The 18835-nt window shown below is 38.3% G+C and overlaps 1 protein-coding gene across 6 annotated transcripts in view; it reads left to right on the top strand.

The window, feature by feature from the left end:
* HEATR5B (HEAT repeat containing 5B) overlaps positions 1–18835 on the top strand; it is a 59137-nt gene that overhangs the window by 28034 nt on the left and 12268 nt on the right. For 5 of the 6 annotated variants that reach the window (XM_040612107.1, XM_040612108.1, XM_040612109.1 and 2 more), the window contains 11 exons: positions 877–1021; positions 1860–2099; positions 3820–4071; positions 6157–6338; positions 7409–7477; positions 9220–9399; positions 10708–10945; positions 11587–11847; positions 12818–12945; positions 13132–13276; positions 18038–18307. In XM_040612107.1, coding sequence (XP_040468041.1) covers positions 877–1021; positions 1860–2099; positions 3820–4071; positions 6157–6338; positions 7409–7477; positions 9220–9399; positions 10708–10945; positions 11587–11847; positions 12818–12945; positions 13132–13276; positions 18038–18307 — 2110 coding nt within the window. Of the gene's footprint in view, positions 1–876; positions 1022–1859; positions 2100–3819; positions 4072–6156; positions 6339–7408; positions 7478–9219; positions 9400–10707; positions 10946–11586; positions 11848–12817; positions 12946–13131; positions 13277–18037; positions 18308–18835 lie in introns of those variants that run through there. The other variant, XM_040612112.1, reaches the window with a different exon arrangement.

Raw genomic sequence — 18835 nt, 5'->3', positions numbered from 1 at the left:
ATTTAGAGGTTCTTTTAAAGTCCGCTTGTTTTTTCAGGACTAAAATCTTGTATATTTATATGTGGAATAAAGATCTACTGTTAAAATGCTTTATAAACTATACAAACCTTTCATTTAGAAAAGCAATTTCCATCCACATAATAACCTAATACCGAGAAAGCAAATGTGTATTTGGTTTATTAAAAACAAATTCCCCAGGGTAAATAAAGAATCAGAGTTTCTTAAAGAGCACTCTTCATCTCTTCCAATATGGAAAAACATAGAGTTCTCTGTGCAGTTACTTCCTCTCAGGAAAATAGGTACCATGCACAATTCTTCTATAAGAAAAATATTTGCTTGTACTTGAGGTGTTTCAAAAGGAATTCAAAGCCAGTGTTGGTTAGCAAAGAAATCTGAAACTGTCTTATTGAGAGGCAGTTATAAAAACTTACTCTATAAATTCTGTTCCAAGTTGGAAATAAAAGTTTTTACGATAGCTGTGATGTGTGGTGCAACTGATGATGGCTTTTTGTTTAAAAGAATGAGATTTACAGCTATGGCAGAGTATAAGGTTGAGTAGTACTGAAGAGTGTAACGGATTGGGAAGTATAATTACTCTAAAATCACACTGGCACAGTAGTTCCAATATTTAAGCTCTTATCTCTTTAACCAGGTAACAACTGTCAGCTCTGTATATGTCAGCTTTATTTAATATTTATACATTATAAAAAAGTGCTTACTTGTGAACTTTCAAGATCTTGTAAAGAGCTTGGTACACAGCAGCTCACACACGTGGGCATATAATTGAAAAGTAGAATGCTGTTAATCCTTAGCAGCGCTGATTTATTGATACGGGGGTGCAGCAGCTCACTCACCTGTCACGGTACTGATTTTTAGGTCCATTTGTGCAGCTCCCACTTGCTGCTTCGCCGGGCTGCAGTTGCATGTTTACGACAACTTGCTCAGAGGGAAGCAGCAGAAGTATGTGAATATGCCATGAGCTTAGCGAGAAATGCTGGAGACAAAGAGAACAGTGGCATCAGTAAGTTATTTCTTTCATGTGGCCTTTTTGTAACAGTTGAGTGCACATATGGCTGTGTATGTGTGGTTTGCCTTCAGACCCCAACAATCCCTGCCCCCCAACAACAGAAAAAAACCCCTAAAACTGTCCCTTCCAGCTCCAATAACTTCTGGCCACACCACTGCTTACGTCTTGAATTTCACTTAGAATTTAACTTTTTGTAAAGTTCAGACTTAAACTTTTTTGTCTCATTAAGAGTGGCAATCAAATAGGGAACTCAGTGGAAACATTTTACAGTTTTTCTGGTGTTTTAGGTCTTGCTCTTTTGAAAATTAATTTAATTGTATGCTGTTTGATTGAGATACCTGGTTGTGTATTCTGTTGGTAGCATGTCTGCAAAGCCTGTGGACTTTGCTGGTTGGTTCAATTCGTACACATACCGTTTTATTCTGAAAACAGGAGGCTCAACAGTGGTGGTCAGCACAGTCTTCATACAAATATAAAATTATGAGCTTACTGATACTCAATCACATCAGTTAAGACTGTCTCTGGAAAGATTCTTTAGAGTCCAATACTATTAAGGGTTTATAAAAACTCATGGGGTATATACCTTGAAGAGAGAGAGATTGGAGGGGAGGGAGTAGTAGTACTAGGGGGTGTTATTTGCCTTGCAGGAAATAAATTAATTGCTGCATTAAAATCGTTCTAGTGTTAATTCAGAAGAAATTGGTAACAATTTGGTGTATCACGGCCTGAACTATACACACGCAAATATGCAATGTTCAATTCTAGTCTGTTATTCCTAATTTTTAAACTGAGCTCCTGATTTCAGAAGAGATTTCTCATTATGATTTTGCAGATACTAATCCTTTTGCACCAGGAGCTGGTGCTCGACGAGATGCTCATTCCCGACATCAGGGGGTTAATATAACGGAGACAGGCCTCGAAGGTGTTCTTTTTGGAATGTTGGATCGGGAGACTGATCGGAAGTTGTGCTCAGACATACACGATACTCTGGGACATATGCTTTCATCGCTGGCAGTAGAAAACCTTTCTCACTGGCTAATGCTTTGTAAGGATGTCCTTGCAGCTTCCAGCGGTAAGAGTTCTGTGGTGTTCACATAAACAACAGTACGTCCTTAGTATTAACGTCTTCTGCCAATATTTGTTTGGAGCTTGTCTAATTCTAATTAAGACATAACTTTATTGTATATCAAACTTTGATTATAGTACTCTAAAACTTCCTTAGAAAGAAGAAATCATCAGTGTTATATGAAGATTTAGAATATCACTTTTAAGATTAAAAAGTTAGCTGCCTTCAAGTAGGATTTCCAGCAGAGCAGCAGTGTGATTATTACTCTGACTTTTCAATATCTTGGTGAAAGCAGACATATAGTCTTTTCACCCTTTAAACATCAGGATGGTACAGAAAGAAGAGTGTTGTACATACTCTGAGCTTTCTTTTATGAGATTTTTAAGTTACTGATGTGATGAAACTTTTGCTTGTTGTTCAGCTTCGCAGGGTGGCTTGCACAGATCTTGTCCTCTGAGACCTTACTTCTGTTTTTCAGCTTGTAGGATGGTGTGATGCAGATTCTGCTCATTTCCCTTGCATTTATACTTGTTTATTGGCATACTGTGAGTTCATCCTAAGGCTCTTTATAGCTGCCAGCTTTACATTTACTGATGCGTAATGCTACCAATGACTCCTTTTTGGAGTGTAGTTACCATATATCTGCCTGGTGAGAAAGACTTCATTTACCAAGCTGGAAGTCGGCATGCGCTTTTCTTATTTCATGTGGGATAAGTTTTAAAGATCGTAACATGATTGTCCAATCTCTTATCTGTTTATTAGTAGGTGAAATAATCTCTGAGAGAACCATATTTAAATAAATTTCTGTCAGCTGTACTTTTAAGGCAGCAGCTTCATTTTCAACTCCTTTGATTCAACTAACTGGCATATGAACAAAACCTGGTTTGCCTTTTAAGCAGAAATTTACAAATCAGCTACATAAGGACCTGGTTGCCTTCTCAAAACACTCTTGTGAATTGGCATCATCACTGCTTGATTTGCCATAGCCTCTTTCTTTATTGAATGTGTTGGCTCTTCAGCTGTTTAAATTTAGACTTTCTAAAAAGCATGCCTTAGTTGGGGTGGGTTAGGCTTATAATAATTTCTTCTCATTCTCTTTCCTCTAATTATTGCCAAAGTAATTTTTGTCAGTATCTTGGCATTTTGCTGATTTAGAACTTGTTACTGACATTTTATGTTCTAGTTCTGAATAGTAGAAGTGTATATCCATGTTTAGTGAGTTGTTTTTTGTCTCTGTTTGGATTTTGGGTTTTTTAATGTGATCCCTGAAGTAATTTTATTTTCTGAAATGAGGTCTCACAGCCGCATTTAGGGAAAAGAATTTTTTGAATGTTAAGCACATTTGTGGGTGCCATAAATTGCCTACTTGGCTGCATATCTGTTCCGTGGCATGGAGCTTTGTAGTTTTGTTTCAGTTTAACATGCACTCTAGCTTTTACTTGAAATGAGAGCTGAATAGTCAAAGCTAAGCGGATTCTTTGATTATGAGCCTGGTATTCTCCATAACCTGTTCATTGGCAGTTTAATAGGTTAATTTTCAAGGTTGAGAAGTTTAGATATGGGATTCAGCTATAGTTGGTATCTGTGGAGAATTAATGTCAGAGGAATTTATTTTTTATTATTTAAACCAAATAAAGGGTAATACAGCCCAGATTGGAGGTGAAAAACATTTCTTTTACTGATATTCCTGTACCTTTCAACATTTTTTAATTGTTCTCTGTTGTAGACATGAGCACTGCTGCTCCCTTGGGAGGAGGGAAGGATGAGGAATTGGAGAAGAAGGATGAGATGGATGATGATACCATGTTTACCACCTTGGGTGAAGAGGACAAATCCAAGCCTTCTGTAGCACCCCGTTGGGCAACTCGTGTGTTTGCAGCAGACTGTCTGTGTCGAGTTATCATGCTGTGTGAGAATGCGAACAAGGCACACTTCGATCTGGCACTGGCTCGTTCAGCCAGGCTTAAAAACCCCAAAAGTAATTACAGAATGTGCATGTTTTAGTTTTGGTTTTAATTTTTAATTTAATTGAATTTTTGACACCTCTTTTACAGCTTAACATTACACAACCAAGGAAAAATATGAGCAGTTACCTTTCATTCAAATGGTTAAAACCAGAGGAAAGAAATAGCCAACAAAAGTCAATAAAACTGTAGTTGTGTAACCGCTCTAGTTACTGTAGCGTGAACACAAAGAATGAGGTTTGCTGGAGAATATAACTTCCAACAGACTGATCTGTTGAGGAAAAAAAACCCTTAGATTTGTAAACCTTTTCTCCAGTCTGAAATAGAAGCAGTAAACTTCTGGTGAAGGGTGGGCTGGGAACAGTTTCTGAGTTATAACATAATGATGAAATGGACTTCAGAGATTATTTTAGCATCTCTAGACCAAAGGGATGCTAGGAAAGAATAAAAGAGATAAGGCCAGGTAATTATTGCTGTGGCATTGGTTGAGGAGAGAGGAATGTGGGAGAGAGTTATAATAAAACGTGGACCCAGCTGCTTTATGAAGTTCATTCTTTTGGTATCCATGAGAGTGATGAATATTAGTTTTAAAGTTTACGCATTGAAGATACTTTTATGAGTTACAGGATCAAAATTGAGAGTTCAGAGATGACATAGTTGTTTTGTGAAGAAACAAGTTTCTAGCATCTAGTGGGGGGTTTCTGTCCTTGAGTTGTCTGTGTGTATTGGTTGTTAGTACATAATGATTGTTTGCTTTCACCTGTGTAGCACTCATGAAGACTTTATGTAGGCTGAATATCATGAGCATCCTAGAGTGCATGGTAGTAATGGATTTTAGTGTCTATGTTGTTAAGGGTGTCTGCCGTGATATGGAGACTCATCAAGTCTTTGCTTGTGTTGCTTTGATGCAGTTTGGTTCTAGCACCGTGCATTGGTTTTTGAGAATCTTGTTTCTGACTTGATTTGAGGCTGAGGTCACTATTGGGAGACTAAGAAGAGTTTTGGGAAAGTTTATTTTGAGATGGCGTTGTATTATAGAGGAAATGATGAAATAACTGCCACTTATAGGATCCAGCAGAGGACTGTATGTTATAGTCCTGAAAATTTATTTCTCTGAATTTATTGAAAGCAAACTTGATGTGTTTTGGTGTGACTGTAAAAAGGAAAACTCAGCAAACTTCTACTCCCCCAACTTCAACTTCCAAAATATCTAAATTTTACTAACATCTGTGATGGTCTGAAAAAGTAAGTGCAGACTTTATGTCTTTGTAGTTTTTAAGTCGTTTCCAGTCATCCATTACCGACATCCGTTGAAAAGTTTATTTTCTAGCTAAAACTTTTCATTTTTTACCTTGAGACTTGAAAATATGTAGAGCTTTTGTATTTTGGGGGTTTGTAATTTGTGGCTTTTGTTAGTCACACTGGATGTTGTGTTTTCGAATAATTTATTTTTGTATTAGTTGTACAACATCTGGTAAATTCAAATTGAAAGTAAGGAAAGGAATTAAATGAATAAATAGAGAAGAATAATCTTTTCAGAAATGTTACCGAGTTATGTATTTTCTTTTCTGTGTCTTGTGTGCTGCTTGCTTACGGCCTCGGATGTGGCTTTTGGGAGGAGAACTAGAGGCATACTCAGTCTTTAGGTTTTTAAACTTCACGAGGTTTTGCTTTATCAGCAGAGGTCACTATAAGCATAGGACTTGAGCAGGCATTGCCGTGAAGGTTTCCTGTAGGTTTTTGGTATTCACTAAAATTAGCTTTACTAGGTGTTCTGATCTCTTCTAAGCTACTCAGCCACATTTACATACTCTATTAAATGCAATTTTTCTGTATCATGTATTGCATTTTGTTTCAAACTTGTGCTTGATTTTTAAGGTTCGCTTAGGAATAAAAGCCCTTGTATCACTTTAAAGTGGGTTGGGGGAAGACAGAAAAATAGGTTACATGCTTTTCTGCCTTCTTCCATACCCTAAATGTGGACCTTTGAAAAAGAATAGGTGTAGAATTTGTACATGTCAAAGAGGAAACTGATACAAATAGCTGTGATGTTAGCTATCTGTTAAGTTACTAAATAGTCCTTTCTGGTTTGTTCTAAGATGACTTCTTAGTACTCCATCTCTCTGACCTTATTCGAATGGCATTCATGGCTGCAACTGATCACAGCAACCAGTTACGAATGGCGGGTCTTCAAGCTCTTGAAGATATTATCAAGAAATTTGCATCGGTTCCTGAGCCAGAGTTTCCAGGCCATGTGATACTGGAGCAGTATCAGGCTAATGTGAGACCTCCTTTATAAGTTCAGAAATTGTATATTTATGCCAATATGACAGTATTAGCTTTGAGAGCATTTTGTAACTTCAAAAGACCTATGAAGAGAGTTTTGTGTGTGAAAATGTACTGAAGAGACACTTTATTTACCTCTGAAATTTATTTTGTATCTCTCCTATGTATTGCAATTTAGTAGCTGACAAAAGTGAAAACTCAGTGGCTATTGATTCTTGAAAGCCAAATATTACAAGTTACATTTCACTTTTGGCAAGAGTAGCATTTCATTTGTAGAATTAGGAATTGGGAAATAATGCTGATCGAGTTCCAGATTGAACCTAATAAATCTGTTTTCTTGGGAATTAATGAATATAGTTCAGTTTAAATGAAGACTACAAAAGTATAGGAATGGGAAGCTGGAAGCTGGAAGATTTATTTTGGGGTATTACTGATTTATGTTGTTGGATAGCTTAACTTTTTCATGTCTTTTGTCTTCACTGTGTTTTCTAAATCTTTGCAAGTGCTTTTTAAAGGCAGCTTTCATCCTTTTCACTTCCTGCCTTTTTCTTTTTCCTTCTGTAGTGCTGTAACCATTGCTTCTCTCTCTTTGACTTGGTTCCTTTTGTTTCAGAAAAATGCTGCCTTATAACAGCTGCCTAAAAGGCTTTTTTGTCGTTTTGGGAACTTGAGGCAAATCCAACTATAAGCATTTCATTTCACATCCTTTGCACATCAAAAAGTCATTGGCTTCTTGAGCCTTAGCATAAATTGCACCCATAATACTTTAACGATTAAAAAGTTACTCATTAACAGAAGGAAGATATAATACCACATATTTGACAAAGGTAGTTGAGGCTTAAAAAGGCAGTGGGCAGGCAGGAAAAAACTGGTTTACAATTTTTTTGTTTAAGGAATGCTATTGCAAATGGCTGCTAGACCTCAAGGATAAGCTTGGGGTGTAACTATAATGCCAAAATTGGCAATCTTGTCTTGCTTGTTCTGTATATGTGCTTTAGCCTTAAACAGGGCAAGATGAAGAATGCTGTGTTACTGTTGTTTTGGAATTTTTCTTTCTATCAACAGGTTGGAGCTGCTCTGAGGCCAGCTTTTTCCCAAGATACACCATCTGATATAATTGCAAAGGCCTGCCAGGTACAGAGGAAAATGTTCAGATAGTATAAGCCAAATTGTTTTCCCTTCACTTTCAAAGAAGGATGCAGAAGAGAAGTAGCAGCAAAGGGTTGCCAAATTTTGTAAACCTACTAAGCTGTGATGTTTTTGCAACAACTTTGGAATCGCCTAGTAATATATTTTGTTCCTCAGAAGTGCAGAAGTCCTTTTAGGGAACAAACATCAGTTTTAAAATTATAACTTGGTGTATGTGAGTTTTGTTTAGTAAATCTTGGTCCAGCAGAACCGTGATTTTGTGTTGTGTTATACTCTCCATTTCCAGCAAAAATTGTAAGGATAGATCAAATAGGGCATAATTTGGTACCTATACATAGGAAAGAATATGTTCATCTCACCTTACAGAATGTTTGTGTGCATTTAAAGCTAGATGAAGAAGCAATTTGTGTGAAAACATGCACACTCCTTATAACTTGTCAACATCTTCCTGTTCAACCAGTTTCAAAGTGGATGTGTGCACTTACAGGGTCAAATGGTTGGAGCTGAGGTTTGGGAATTTAACTCTCTAGAAGTTACATGGATGGACATGAGCTGCACTGGATGAGTTTGGTGTTGCTACAGTTTTATGTCATTACTGAAACATCTGTTGACTTGCCCAGCAGCGAGAGCGAAGCTGGTCTTAGTCCTACTGTAAATGAATTAAGGATTTGTGACAGATTTTCAGCAGCCTGGTCTGGTGCACCTTTGGGATACTTTTTGTGTTTATTTTAAGTATGTCCATCATTCTAGATCATAAAAGGCCCTTCCCCAAAGGCTTTCATGGAACTGGTTCTCTAAAAGCAAAATGAATAAATTGGAGATAGGACAAAAATGTCATGAAAAAAACCTTTGTAAAACCTGAACTGCTTTGAGTTCTGTGGGTTTTTTTGCTTCTGTTCCTCGTCTTTGTGGAATCACCACCAGAATCAAAGCAGCTCTTCTGAAAGAGGTTGTCCCTTTTTCTATTGTAGAAAAGCAGCTGCACCAGAATTATTTTTTTGCCTGCATTATGCCTGGGCGTGAAAATGTTTCAGAGGATGAATGCCAATGTATAGCATTAGATAGGAGCAGCTGATCTGTATGATGTTTGTATTTTAAGTACCTCTTTCAGTCCATTTAATTAAAATGAAAAGTGGGGAGACATCCAACTGTCTGTCCACCATGTCTCTTGTTGATTGTTCTAGATCTAGACCTGATGGTTCCAGATCAGAGCCCAGTTGTTTAAAGATTTTTATTTCACACATTTCTAGATCTTGAAAGCTTCTCATTAGTATGGAGCCTTAGTATGTAATTTGAGAGATGTGAGGTTTTAAAGATGTACTTGTATTGATTGCTGTGCAATATATTCTTCACAGTGAATGCAATGACTTGAATGATTTGACCAGACACTTGGGAACAGAATTAAAACATTGTTATTACCTCTTTATGGAGGATTAAAAAACTATTTAAAATATTTTCCATGTATCTATTAAGTCTCCTTGTAATATGCTTTGCAAACGCAGCCTTTGTAACAGCTCACCTGAGCAATTCTGCTACCATGGATGGGGAGGAAAAAAAAAGAAAACCTCAGAATGTTTTTATATTAAGCAGGAAGAGAGCTGCTAAGTGTTTTTGTAGTGGTTGTTTTCGGTGTTGGGGGTTTTTATTATTATTTATTTATTATTTTTCTTTTATAAGGTTGTTGGTTTTCTTGCTAGTTTAGAATTATTCTAAACTTTGTTGTCTAGGTATGTAGCGCTTGGATAGGAAGTGGGGTTGTAAGTGACCTGAATGATCTCCGTCGAGTTCACAACCTTCTTGTCTCTTCCCTGGATAAAGTGCAAGCAGGAAAGGGATCTTCTAGCCAGCTTTACCGAGAGAGTGCGACTACTATGGAAAAACTTGCAGTTCTGAAAGCGTGGGCTGAGGTAAATACTGACCATTAAAGCTTTAGAAGTCTGAAAAGATTTTGCAGCGTAAGAGCAGCCTCAGACCTCACTGGCTGTGCAGTGAGCCTTGCACCTGCCCTCCTCCTTACCTATTGGGATGTTTTCATCTCTGTATCTTTCTCTGTTCCTTTTTCTGCCATTCTGTTGATCCATATTTACCGTGAGGCTTGGTTGTTCTTTGTTTTGTTGGATTTTGCTGCACTTCTCTCTATTAAATACACTCATACCCTATCAGATTTTGATTTTCCATCCCATCTTACTGCTTTTAAAATTAAAAAAAAAAAACAACAACCAAACAAACAAAAACAAAAAACCCCAAACAACTTTAAAATATATTCTGGGAAAATATTGCAGTTAAATAACTATGAGTTTGTCAAATTGTTTGTAATAAATGATGGGCTTAATGTAGCTATTGGTAGGAAATACCTGGAATATCAGAAATCTCCAAGTATTTACAAAAGACAGAATTAGTATTACTTATGTTGTCTGGATTCCTGAAATGTTACTTGTACGTTATAGAGCTCTACATATACCTACACAAATGGTATTTTTGTTTCTCTTAGTGTAGTGCTTAAAGGTTTGTGTTGTGGGGTTTTTTCATTAAATTTCTGTGAAAGTTACTTTTGAAATTACAAAGGAAAGTATTAACATTTCAGCAGTGTAATGTTAATCACCCCATAGTGTAATTTTCAGCTTTGGTATTGAGCATATCGAGCATCTGTTGTGTGATGACACTTAGTTCTGTCCTATTTCTTTTCTAAAAATGGCGTATTTTTACTGTATCTTTCTGATATTTCTGCTTATTCCCATATTTATCTAAGTTTTTGAAAATCCTTTTATCCTCTCATAGCATCTATCAAAGGCAAACATATAATGTTCTTGTATTCATGTAACACGTTTAAAGCCATTTTCATGCCTTCATGTTGCCTAATCTGCTCCCAGAAAGTGGCAATTATCTAATGTAGGTCAAAGAAATCTTTGCAATAAGGATGCATTGATCTAACTAAATCAGTATGGCTGTGTAGATCAGCAGTAATTAACACTTCTTAAGAAAAAGAGTGTGTAGCCAGATTGTTTTAGGAAAGTGCCATTTATGCCTCTTAAGTGTTATATACTAGTAGAAGTAAAAGAAAAAATATTTAAGTATTGCAAACCTCTTTTCCCAGTAATTTTCTGGTAAGGCTTCCTTGTATGGAATTCTGTTACTTTGGGCAAGGCTGGTTTTTTTTTTTTTTTTTTCTTTTTAGGATCTTGCAGCATGTACTTTCATATCTGTTTTTCTTCTAGGTGTATGTGGTTGCCATGAAAATTAAGAAAGAAGCAGAGACCAAACCAAAGCGTGTTTCAAAGAGCACAGAGGAGGATGAGGATGATTTTGGTACCGTAGACGAATTGCCACCAGACAGTTTGATAACACTTGTACAGCCTGAGCTGCCTGCACTTAGCCGTCTCTGGCTAGCTGCTCTGAAAGATTACGCTCTTTTAACTTTACCAGCTGAATTTGCTACCCAGCTTCCACCAGATGGTAAGCACTGGAATTTCTTCTTGTGGTGGTGTGAAAAACAGAAAGAAACCCTTAGCTGAGACTTCAGAATTATTCCATAAGTTACTTGGCAGGCACGTTTTTTATGCAAGTGATAGATTTCTGTCTATGTGTAATAGGAATGTATGTCTGAAGTTTGCATCTTCAGTCTTCAATGATTCCCCTTCCAATCTGCAATGAAGATATTCTTTATCTGGGTCAGAGATCATTAAAGCTATGTCTTTGTAGAATTAAGAATACTTTTATACCTCTAATACTTTGATATCAAATATAAGAAAAGATTTACTATAAGAAAAACATAGCCCTTGAGATTAGAGTGGGTGCTGCCTTACAATATTTTACTGATTTAAGAATAAGTGTTGTATATGAAAAATGCTGCAAAACCTGTTGATTTTGCCTGCTTTTCTTGCATTCTGCTTACTGTTCCATCGTGGCCGTTGCACTTTCTTACGAGAGGTAGTAATGTTGTTCCTTCACAAGGAGAATTGGACTGCACTGCATTACATCTGAATACGTACATGATCAAACACACCCAAAGTCAATAAAATAATAAATTAAGAGTACATGCTTTTTGTCTATAATTTGCAGAGAATTTCAGAACTTTGCTTTGTTAATCTTAACAGGGGGAGCATTTTACACTCCAGAAACAATAGATACAGCTAGGCTGCATTACCGAAACTCCTGGGCTCCCATACTACATGCAGTGGCACTTTGGCTAAACAGCACAGGATTTAATGCTTCAGAGTCAACAGAAGAGACTGCTGCAGCCATACCCAATGCACAGAAACGTGCCATGTCCATTACGTTAAACCAGACACCTGGAACTCCACCTACCACTAAATCTTTACTGGAGATAAACAAAGATCGAATGCACTTAATTTTGGGTAAGAGTTACAAGTTTAGAGTTCAGTAGCAGCACGTTATGGTACGAAATGGTATGGGAATAAGAAAAGATACTTTGCTTGAAATCTAGGAAGTTTAAAATGCATCATGTGTCTGGACAGTAATGTTTCAACATATCTCTGTCTCCTCCTCTCTATCTCTCTGCTTCTAGTGTTCTTTATAGCTTTGACAGTATTTGTCGGTGTGGTTATTGTGATTTTTATAGACAAGTTGTATATCTAGTTTATTCATGTAATTGAATAAACAGAGTAGGAACTGTTCTACACTGTAATATAGTTCAGAGGATACAAAATGTTATGCTTCAAAGACACAAAAGCTGTAAGGTCAATTAAAATACACACCCTCAGAAAAACACATTTCAGTAGAGACCGATATTTTGACAAGACTTGTGGAGTAATTTTTACATCAGTGAATAGCACTCACTGTTTCCTTTTGTTGCTATTTAACAGTTTTAAGAGGAGGATGTGATCACTTATTCTGAGGAATGCCAACAGTTTTCTGAGATTACAGATATTTAAAACCAGATTTAGGTTGCCATATGTATAATATGAATATTGCATAATTTTTGAGGCTTGACTTTATCTCAGTTATCTTTACATTTTTAAAAGAGTTCAATAAAATAAAACTCAGTTTATAATTGAAGGATTCGTAAGTCTGACTTACAGATCTTTAGAACAAAGTATGAATTTCCATTTAGTACTCTGAAGTTGGTTGCTGTCACTGTTTATTATTTTTTCCCCCCAATTTTGGGGAAGACATGATACAGAAGAGAAAGCAAAAACAATTCTATTTCTGATACATAAACTCTTTTCCTTTGAGGGAAGAATAATTGAGAAGAACTTGTGTCTTTCTAAAGTTGTTAAGAACCTGCCTATACTTAGAGAAATTTTAAAAAAGCAAACTTGATTTTAGGATGACGTGAACATTCTTTTTAATTATTGGTCTTTTCAGGTGTTAGTATACAGTTTCTGTGTTCCCCAAGACCTGAGGAGCCTGTTGAGCATGTTACATCTTGTTTACAAGCACTTCATACTTTATTGGATTCCCCTTGTGCCAGGATCCATATTGCAGAGGATCAGGTATTGTATGAGCATGTTGTAACAATCAGCTTTTTCTAGGTCTTGGTCTTTCATCTGCGATGATTACAAAACCTGTAATTATTTTTGTGTGAGAAAAATATTTGCTCATCATATGCAAGTGACATAACAATTAGGAATTGTTAAGTCCTAATTAATTTTTCTAATATGTATTTTGTTTTGCTCAAGCTCCTTGGTGTTGAACTCTTGAGTGTGCTTCACCGACTCCTCCTGACCTGGGATCCTCCTTCTGTCCAGCTACTGGTTACAGGAGTTGTCCAGCAGATAGTAAGAGCAGCTCAAGATTATTTGCAGGAAAAAAGGAACACCCTAAGTAAGATTTTGAAAACACGGCTTGCTTTGCAGAGTAAATAAGCAACAGGTTTTCATATTGGGAAAGGAACTCAAATATATTAGAGTATGGTTACACTGAGGAGGAAAATGCTGTGTATTCCACAGATACTTTTGATGTATTCATAATCCTACCTGCTGATTCCTAACTCTTGTAAAAAGTAGGTTTTCTTCCTCTGATCATTCTAGAGGTTATTCTCTTCATGTCATGCTTTTCACTCATTTTTTGTGAATATGAAAGTAATACCCAGCACACTACTTCAGGTCTTACTAATACCTTGCTCAGTTTCATTGATGTTTCTCTATTGACTGCCTCCTTAGCATTTCATTGACCTTTTTTGTGAAGTTTAGTGGTTCAGCCCTCAGTGTAGGGTCTTGTGGTACACATCCCTGGCACAACTAACATTCATGGGGTGAGTGAACTGCTACTGGAACCAGTGTGAAAAGTTACGGGTCCAGGAGATTTTGCCAGGAAGTGGAGCTGACTTGCATCTGGGTTCTTACTTCACTGACATTCAGGGCATTGTCAGCAACCAGGAGCTCTTGGAACAGGGTGTGCAAACAGGAGCAAGGCAGTTGGCATGGAAAAGCATGCTCATGCCGCCCAGAAGTGCTGCTCAAGACTATACAAGACTGGTAGAGTCAGCATAATGATGGCAGTGACATAGAGCAAGACACAATCTGCTGACCGAGCAACAATCACCTCTGGCACATCAGAGGTCTAATGAGCTGGCTTGAAATTCAGACGAAAATCCTGATGTGACTGTTTTCCAGGTGCTTCTCTGTGCAGCCAGAGCTGAAGGTGACATTTGCCTTACCTGTGAGATGTGAAGTTGAGCACACTGTGTAGTGTCAGGAAAGGCAAATGGAAGAATGACATGCTCTTCATAGAGATCCTGCAGGTTCAGGAGCCCAAACCCCATGTGTCGTGGAAGGAGGGACGGCCATAGGCTATGCTGAAAATACAGCCCTGGAGGACGAGACTTGCATAAAGGTAGAAGCTGCAAGGTTGTGACTTCCACAACAAAAGGCTTTATCGCCAGAAGTCCGGTTGGAGAACACTGTAGAGATCTGGCAAGAGAAGAGGAACAAGCTGTCAGGGTAGGTAGGACCAGCCATCCGTCTTTGACAGCTCAAAACTGATAGCACTAAGAGGAAGTAAAGGGTGATACCAGTTAGGAACTCTTTTCTTGTTTGCCACAGACTGCCTAATCAAGAAGAGGAGGTGGGTGGCTATATTAAACCAACTTGGAAGAAGCCTTCCAATCACAAGCTGTGGGAATCTCCCAAGAGACTCTTACCACCCAGACATGTGCTGGAAGGGCAACACTACAGGATGCTAACAAACTGAAGCTTTCAGAAGTATATTAGGCACAGGATTTTTTTCAGCCTGCATGCTGGACAGCCCAAATAAGGGAGGTGCTCAGTGGATCTGCTCCTTGCTAATACAGAAGAAGTGGTTGTGAAGGGTGATGGTAGCTGTGGCTGTAGCAGCTGTGAGATTGTGAAGTCCACGATCATAAGGAAGTGAAGAAAGCAGACAGCAGAGCAAAAGCTTTGTCCTGACTTAGCAGACTTGGGCTTGTGCAGGGAGCTTACAAAGGACATCTTGGGGTAAGCTTCCTAGGCAGGCAAAGGGAAAAGACATGGTTCATCTTCGGTGACAAAAACCAGTTCATCCAAAAGTGCAGGATGCCAAATAAGCATGGCAGGAGGCTGACTTGGCTGAAGGGGAACTCCTGATCAATCTCAAATATAACAAGGAAGAGTATGGATTGTGGAAGGGGGGGCAAACTGCCCAGGAAGACTACTGAAGACGTTTGCACAGGTTTGGAGAAGTGGAATTAGGAAGATCACAATTTGGCTGGAGCTGAGACTGGTGGTGAATGTCAAGTGTGACAAGAAGGGTTTTTGTGTATCTATAAAAGCAGCAAAAAACCCAAGGAAGTTTGAACAAGCTGCTGAATGGATTGGGTGATGTAATGACAAAACACGTTGAGGGGGGAAAAGCTGAGGCACTGCGTTTCCTTTGCTTAGTCCTCCTGTGTCTCTGTGTCTAGTGAGCAACTTCAGGGGAGAGAATCCACTTAAAGTAGATGAGCATCAGGTTAGGGACTGCTTAGGTAAAAGCTGGACGTGCCCTGGGACCAGATGGGGTATATCTGTGGGAGCTGACTGATGACACTAAGGCTGCTGTAGTCATCTTTGAAAAGCTTTGGTGCTCAAGAAAGCTTTCCAGTGAATGGCAAAAAATAGATGCTAGGTCTTAACTTTCAGTAAGCAAAGATGTGGGGTGGGGTTTGGGATATCATGCCAGTAAGCCTACAGTGTATGTTGAAAGATTTGGAGTAACTTCTCTTGGAAACCACTTCGGAGTACCTGAAGTAGAAGAACACGATTTGAAACAGTGAGCACAGACTTACCAAGGAAAAATAATGCCTAATTACCCTCTGTGATGAAATAACTGGCTTTGGGTGAAGGGGGAGTGGTGGATATTGTTTACCTTGACTTTTGCAAGGCTTTTGACTCAGTACCCCATAATATCATTGTCATATTGGAGAGATGGAGAATGACTGGCTGGGCTGCAGTGCTTGAATTGAGTTCAGTGATTTGAGTCTAACTGGCAGCTGGTTGCACCTGGGATTCGTTCAGAGTTCAGTATTGGGTGTGCTACTGTTAAACATCATCAATAATGACCTGGATGATAGGACAGCAAATTTGTGGATGATAACAAATTGTACAAGTGGTGGATACACTGGAGGGCAGTGCTGCCTTTCAGGGGAATCTTGAGCTGCAGGACCGAGAACCTGCTGAAGTTCAGCAAAGACAAATGCAGTATCTTGGATCTGGGATGGAATAACTGGGCTGCATTAGAAAAGCACGGCCAGTAGGTAAAGAGAGATGATCGTCCTTTCAACTTGAGCTTGTGAAGATGCATCTGGAGCAGTGTCGACTTTTCTTCACCCTTCACCCTCCTCTTGAGTAAGAGTTGTCAACAAAGGAAGTCCAGTGGAGGTCCACTAAGCTGCTTAGGGTGGTGAAGTATGTGACACACGAGGAGAGGCTGAGAGCTGAACTAGTTTAGTCTGCAGAAGAGAGGGTTAACGTAGGATAGACTAGCAATCCCCCTTCTTAAAGGAGATTCAACGAGTAGAACAATCCAGACTATACTGAAAGGACAGGAGGCAACAGATACAAGTTGCAGCAATGGAAATCCAGATGGGATACAAGGAAAAAATTTGTCACCGTGGGAGTGGTTCAGTGGCAGAACAGGTGCCCAGGGATGTTGTGGCATCTCCATGCTTGGAGACTCAAAACTAGATCAGCCCTGAGCAACCTGCCCTAGCTTTCATGTTGGCCCTGTTTTGAACAGGAGATTGGACTTGGATGACTTATGGATGTCCTTTTCAACTTAATTTTTTCTGAGATTCTCTGATGAGTTGATACACATAGATCCTGTGCCTCTACTTGCCCTTTACTGAACTTTAGTAAAATTAATTCCTGCTTCTTTTATCCCTGCTTCTTCTCATATGATATTTCAGCTTCTGGCAGTTTTGCTTAAGCTTTTCATCAGTGTATTTCATTACTTTATTTCAATGTTATATAAGAATATCCTTGACACAGGTATTAGCATCAGTCTGAAAGCTACTTTTGCTCTTAAGTAACCTCTTCCTTTTTAACAGAGCATCTCCCTGCTCAATCGTCCATGTACCATTTCTTTTAAAATCTTGCATTGGATGTACTGTTTCCATCTTTGCCAGGAAGTTTAGTTTCCAAGTGGCAGCCTGGCAGGTCATTCATTGGTATATGGTTAGGTTAGATCTGCCATGTTTTCTTTTACCTGGAAGTAGTAGAGTAAAACCCAGAGAATATCCTCTTGCTAAGGAAAACTACCATCTTAGTCTGGCACAATATACTGTTGGGAAAAAAACCAACAACACAACTGTTAGCTTTTGCCCATTTTCTGCATAAAAACAGAGAGAGGATTTTGCTGGAACTTGAGGAACCAGCACAGCTAAAAATGCAAGCTCTGTTCCTTCTTATGAATTAATGGAATTGTTTACTGTAGGCCCAGTAAGTTGCATTTTTCAAATCAGTGAATGTGATATAACACTCCTAATCATTTAAATTCATAAGGGCTCCATAGGGGTGGTGCAGGCCAGCTCTGACTTACTGAATCTCTGTTGCTGTTTAATGGGAGAAGGAAAGACTGCAGCTGGCCAAGCTGCCATTCAAAAGAGAGACTTTTTGAACTGAATACACTGAAATCATGAACTCAGACATAGAATCCGACAATGCTCTTCTGTTCTCTTATTTCATAATCAATTTAGGCTGAAACAAGATTTTGCAGGGTGGAACATTTAATTAATAGCTATTAAATAAAAAAAAAATTACCATGCCTATTTACTTGGCAGTTATTGCTGTTAATTTTTTAATCAGTTTTAAAGATGCAAAATAATTGCTGCATTTTTATTTTCTGTAAGTGTTACTACTTCTTTTTTTCTTCTATTTCTGGAAGGATTTTTATTAAGTATTGTTGCAATCACAATACTTCTAAAGCATTTGAAACCCCTTTAAGTCATTCTAGCTAAATCATTTAGCTTGACATGAGCCATGTTTGTCGTATCTTACTGCGAAGCAAGTTTTTCTTCTGATTTTTCACTTCTTTTTTGAAGAGTGTTACATGTAATCTTTGGTGTGGGATTTCTTTCAGCTGCCTTAGACATTTCTTTCCTTTTTTCAGACGAAGATGATATTCAGGAAAAAGAAAATCCTCTTGCTTTAGGAGAGGGAGGTGAGAGTGGTGGTCTTGTGCCTGGAAAGTCTCTGGTCTTTGCGGCCATGGAATTGCTCATGTTTATCCTAGTACGGCACATGCCCCATCTGAGTTCAAAAGTGTCAGATTCTCCAAGTCACGTTGCTGCCAAGTCCCACCTCTCTGAGGACAGTGCTCGTCTTGTGGCTGCCACTGTTACTATACTGTCTGACCTGCCTTCTCTGTGTTCTCCAGCAGGTAAGGTATTGTGACAAAGTATGTATGAGTAGTTACTGTAGGGGAAATGTAGTACGCATATGATGCTAAGAGCAAAGTGTAAATATATTTTAATGGGGTACTTTACGGGTCATCTATTGAAGAATATGTTTAGGTTCTAAAATAAACTTAAGAATTCAAGCTTTTCCACTGAGCAACCTGAAGGAAATTGAGTCTAAATTTGCATATGTACTGCAGGTTTGCTGAGGAAGTGGGCTTTATATTGTTGGTTTTTTCCCTTTTTTCATGATTTTGAAACTTCTTGCCAATTTTAATCATATTATAAAAAACCACAGACATCTCAGAGATAGTTAAATTCCTGAGAAGTTCATGAAAAGCAGCAGCTGGATGAAAAGAGAAAATCCTACTGAAGAAAAAAAAGCACAATTCAGCTGTGGTCCACTTGGTTTTGCAGCCGTTGGCTGTCAGTCATCCCAAATGTGACTCTAAACTAAATGGAGCTTTCTTCTGCCCAGGGAGACTGTCACAAAGGATATGTGTAAACTAGGG

This window comes from Falco naumanni, chromosome 12, assembly GCF_017639655.2.
Source record: "Falco naumanni isolate bFalNau1 chromosome 12, bFalNau1.pat, whole genome shotgun sequence".
Lineage (NCBI taxonomy): Eukaryota > Metazoa > Chordata > Aves > Falconiformes > Falconidae > Falco > Falco naumanni.
The sequence above is the reverse complement of the archived record's forward strand: the minus strand, read 5'-3'. Positions and strand labels throughout refer to the sequence as shown.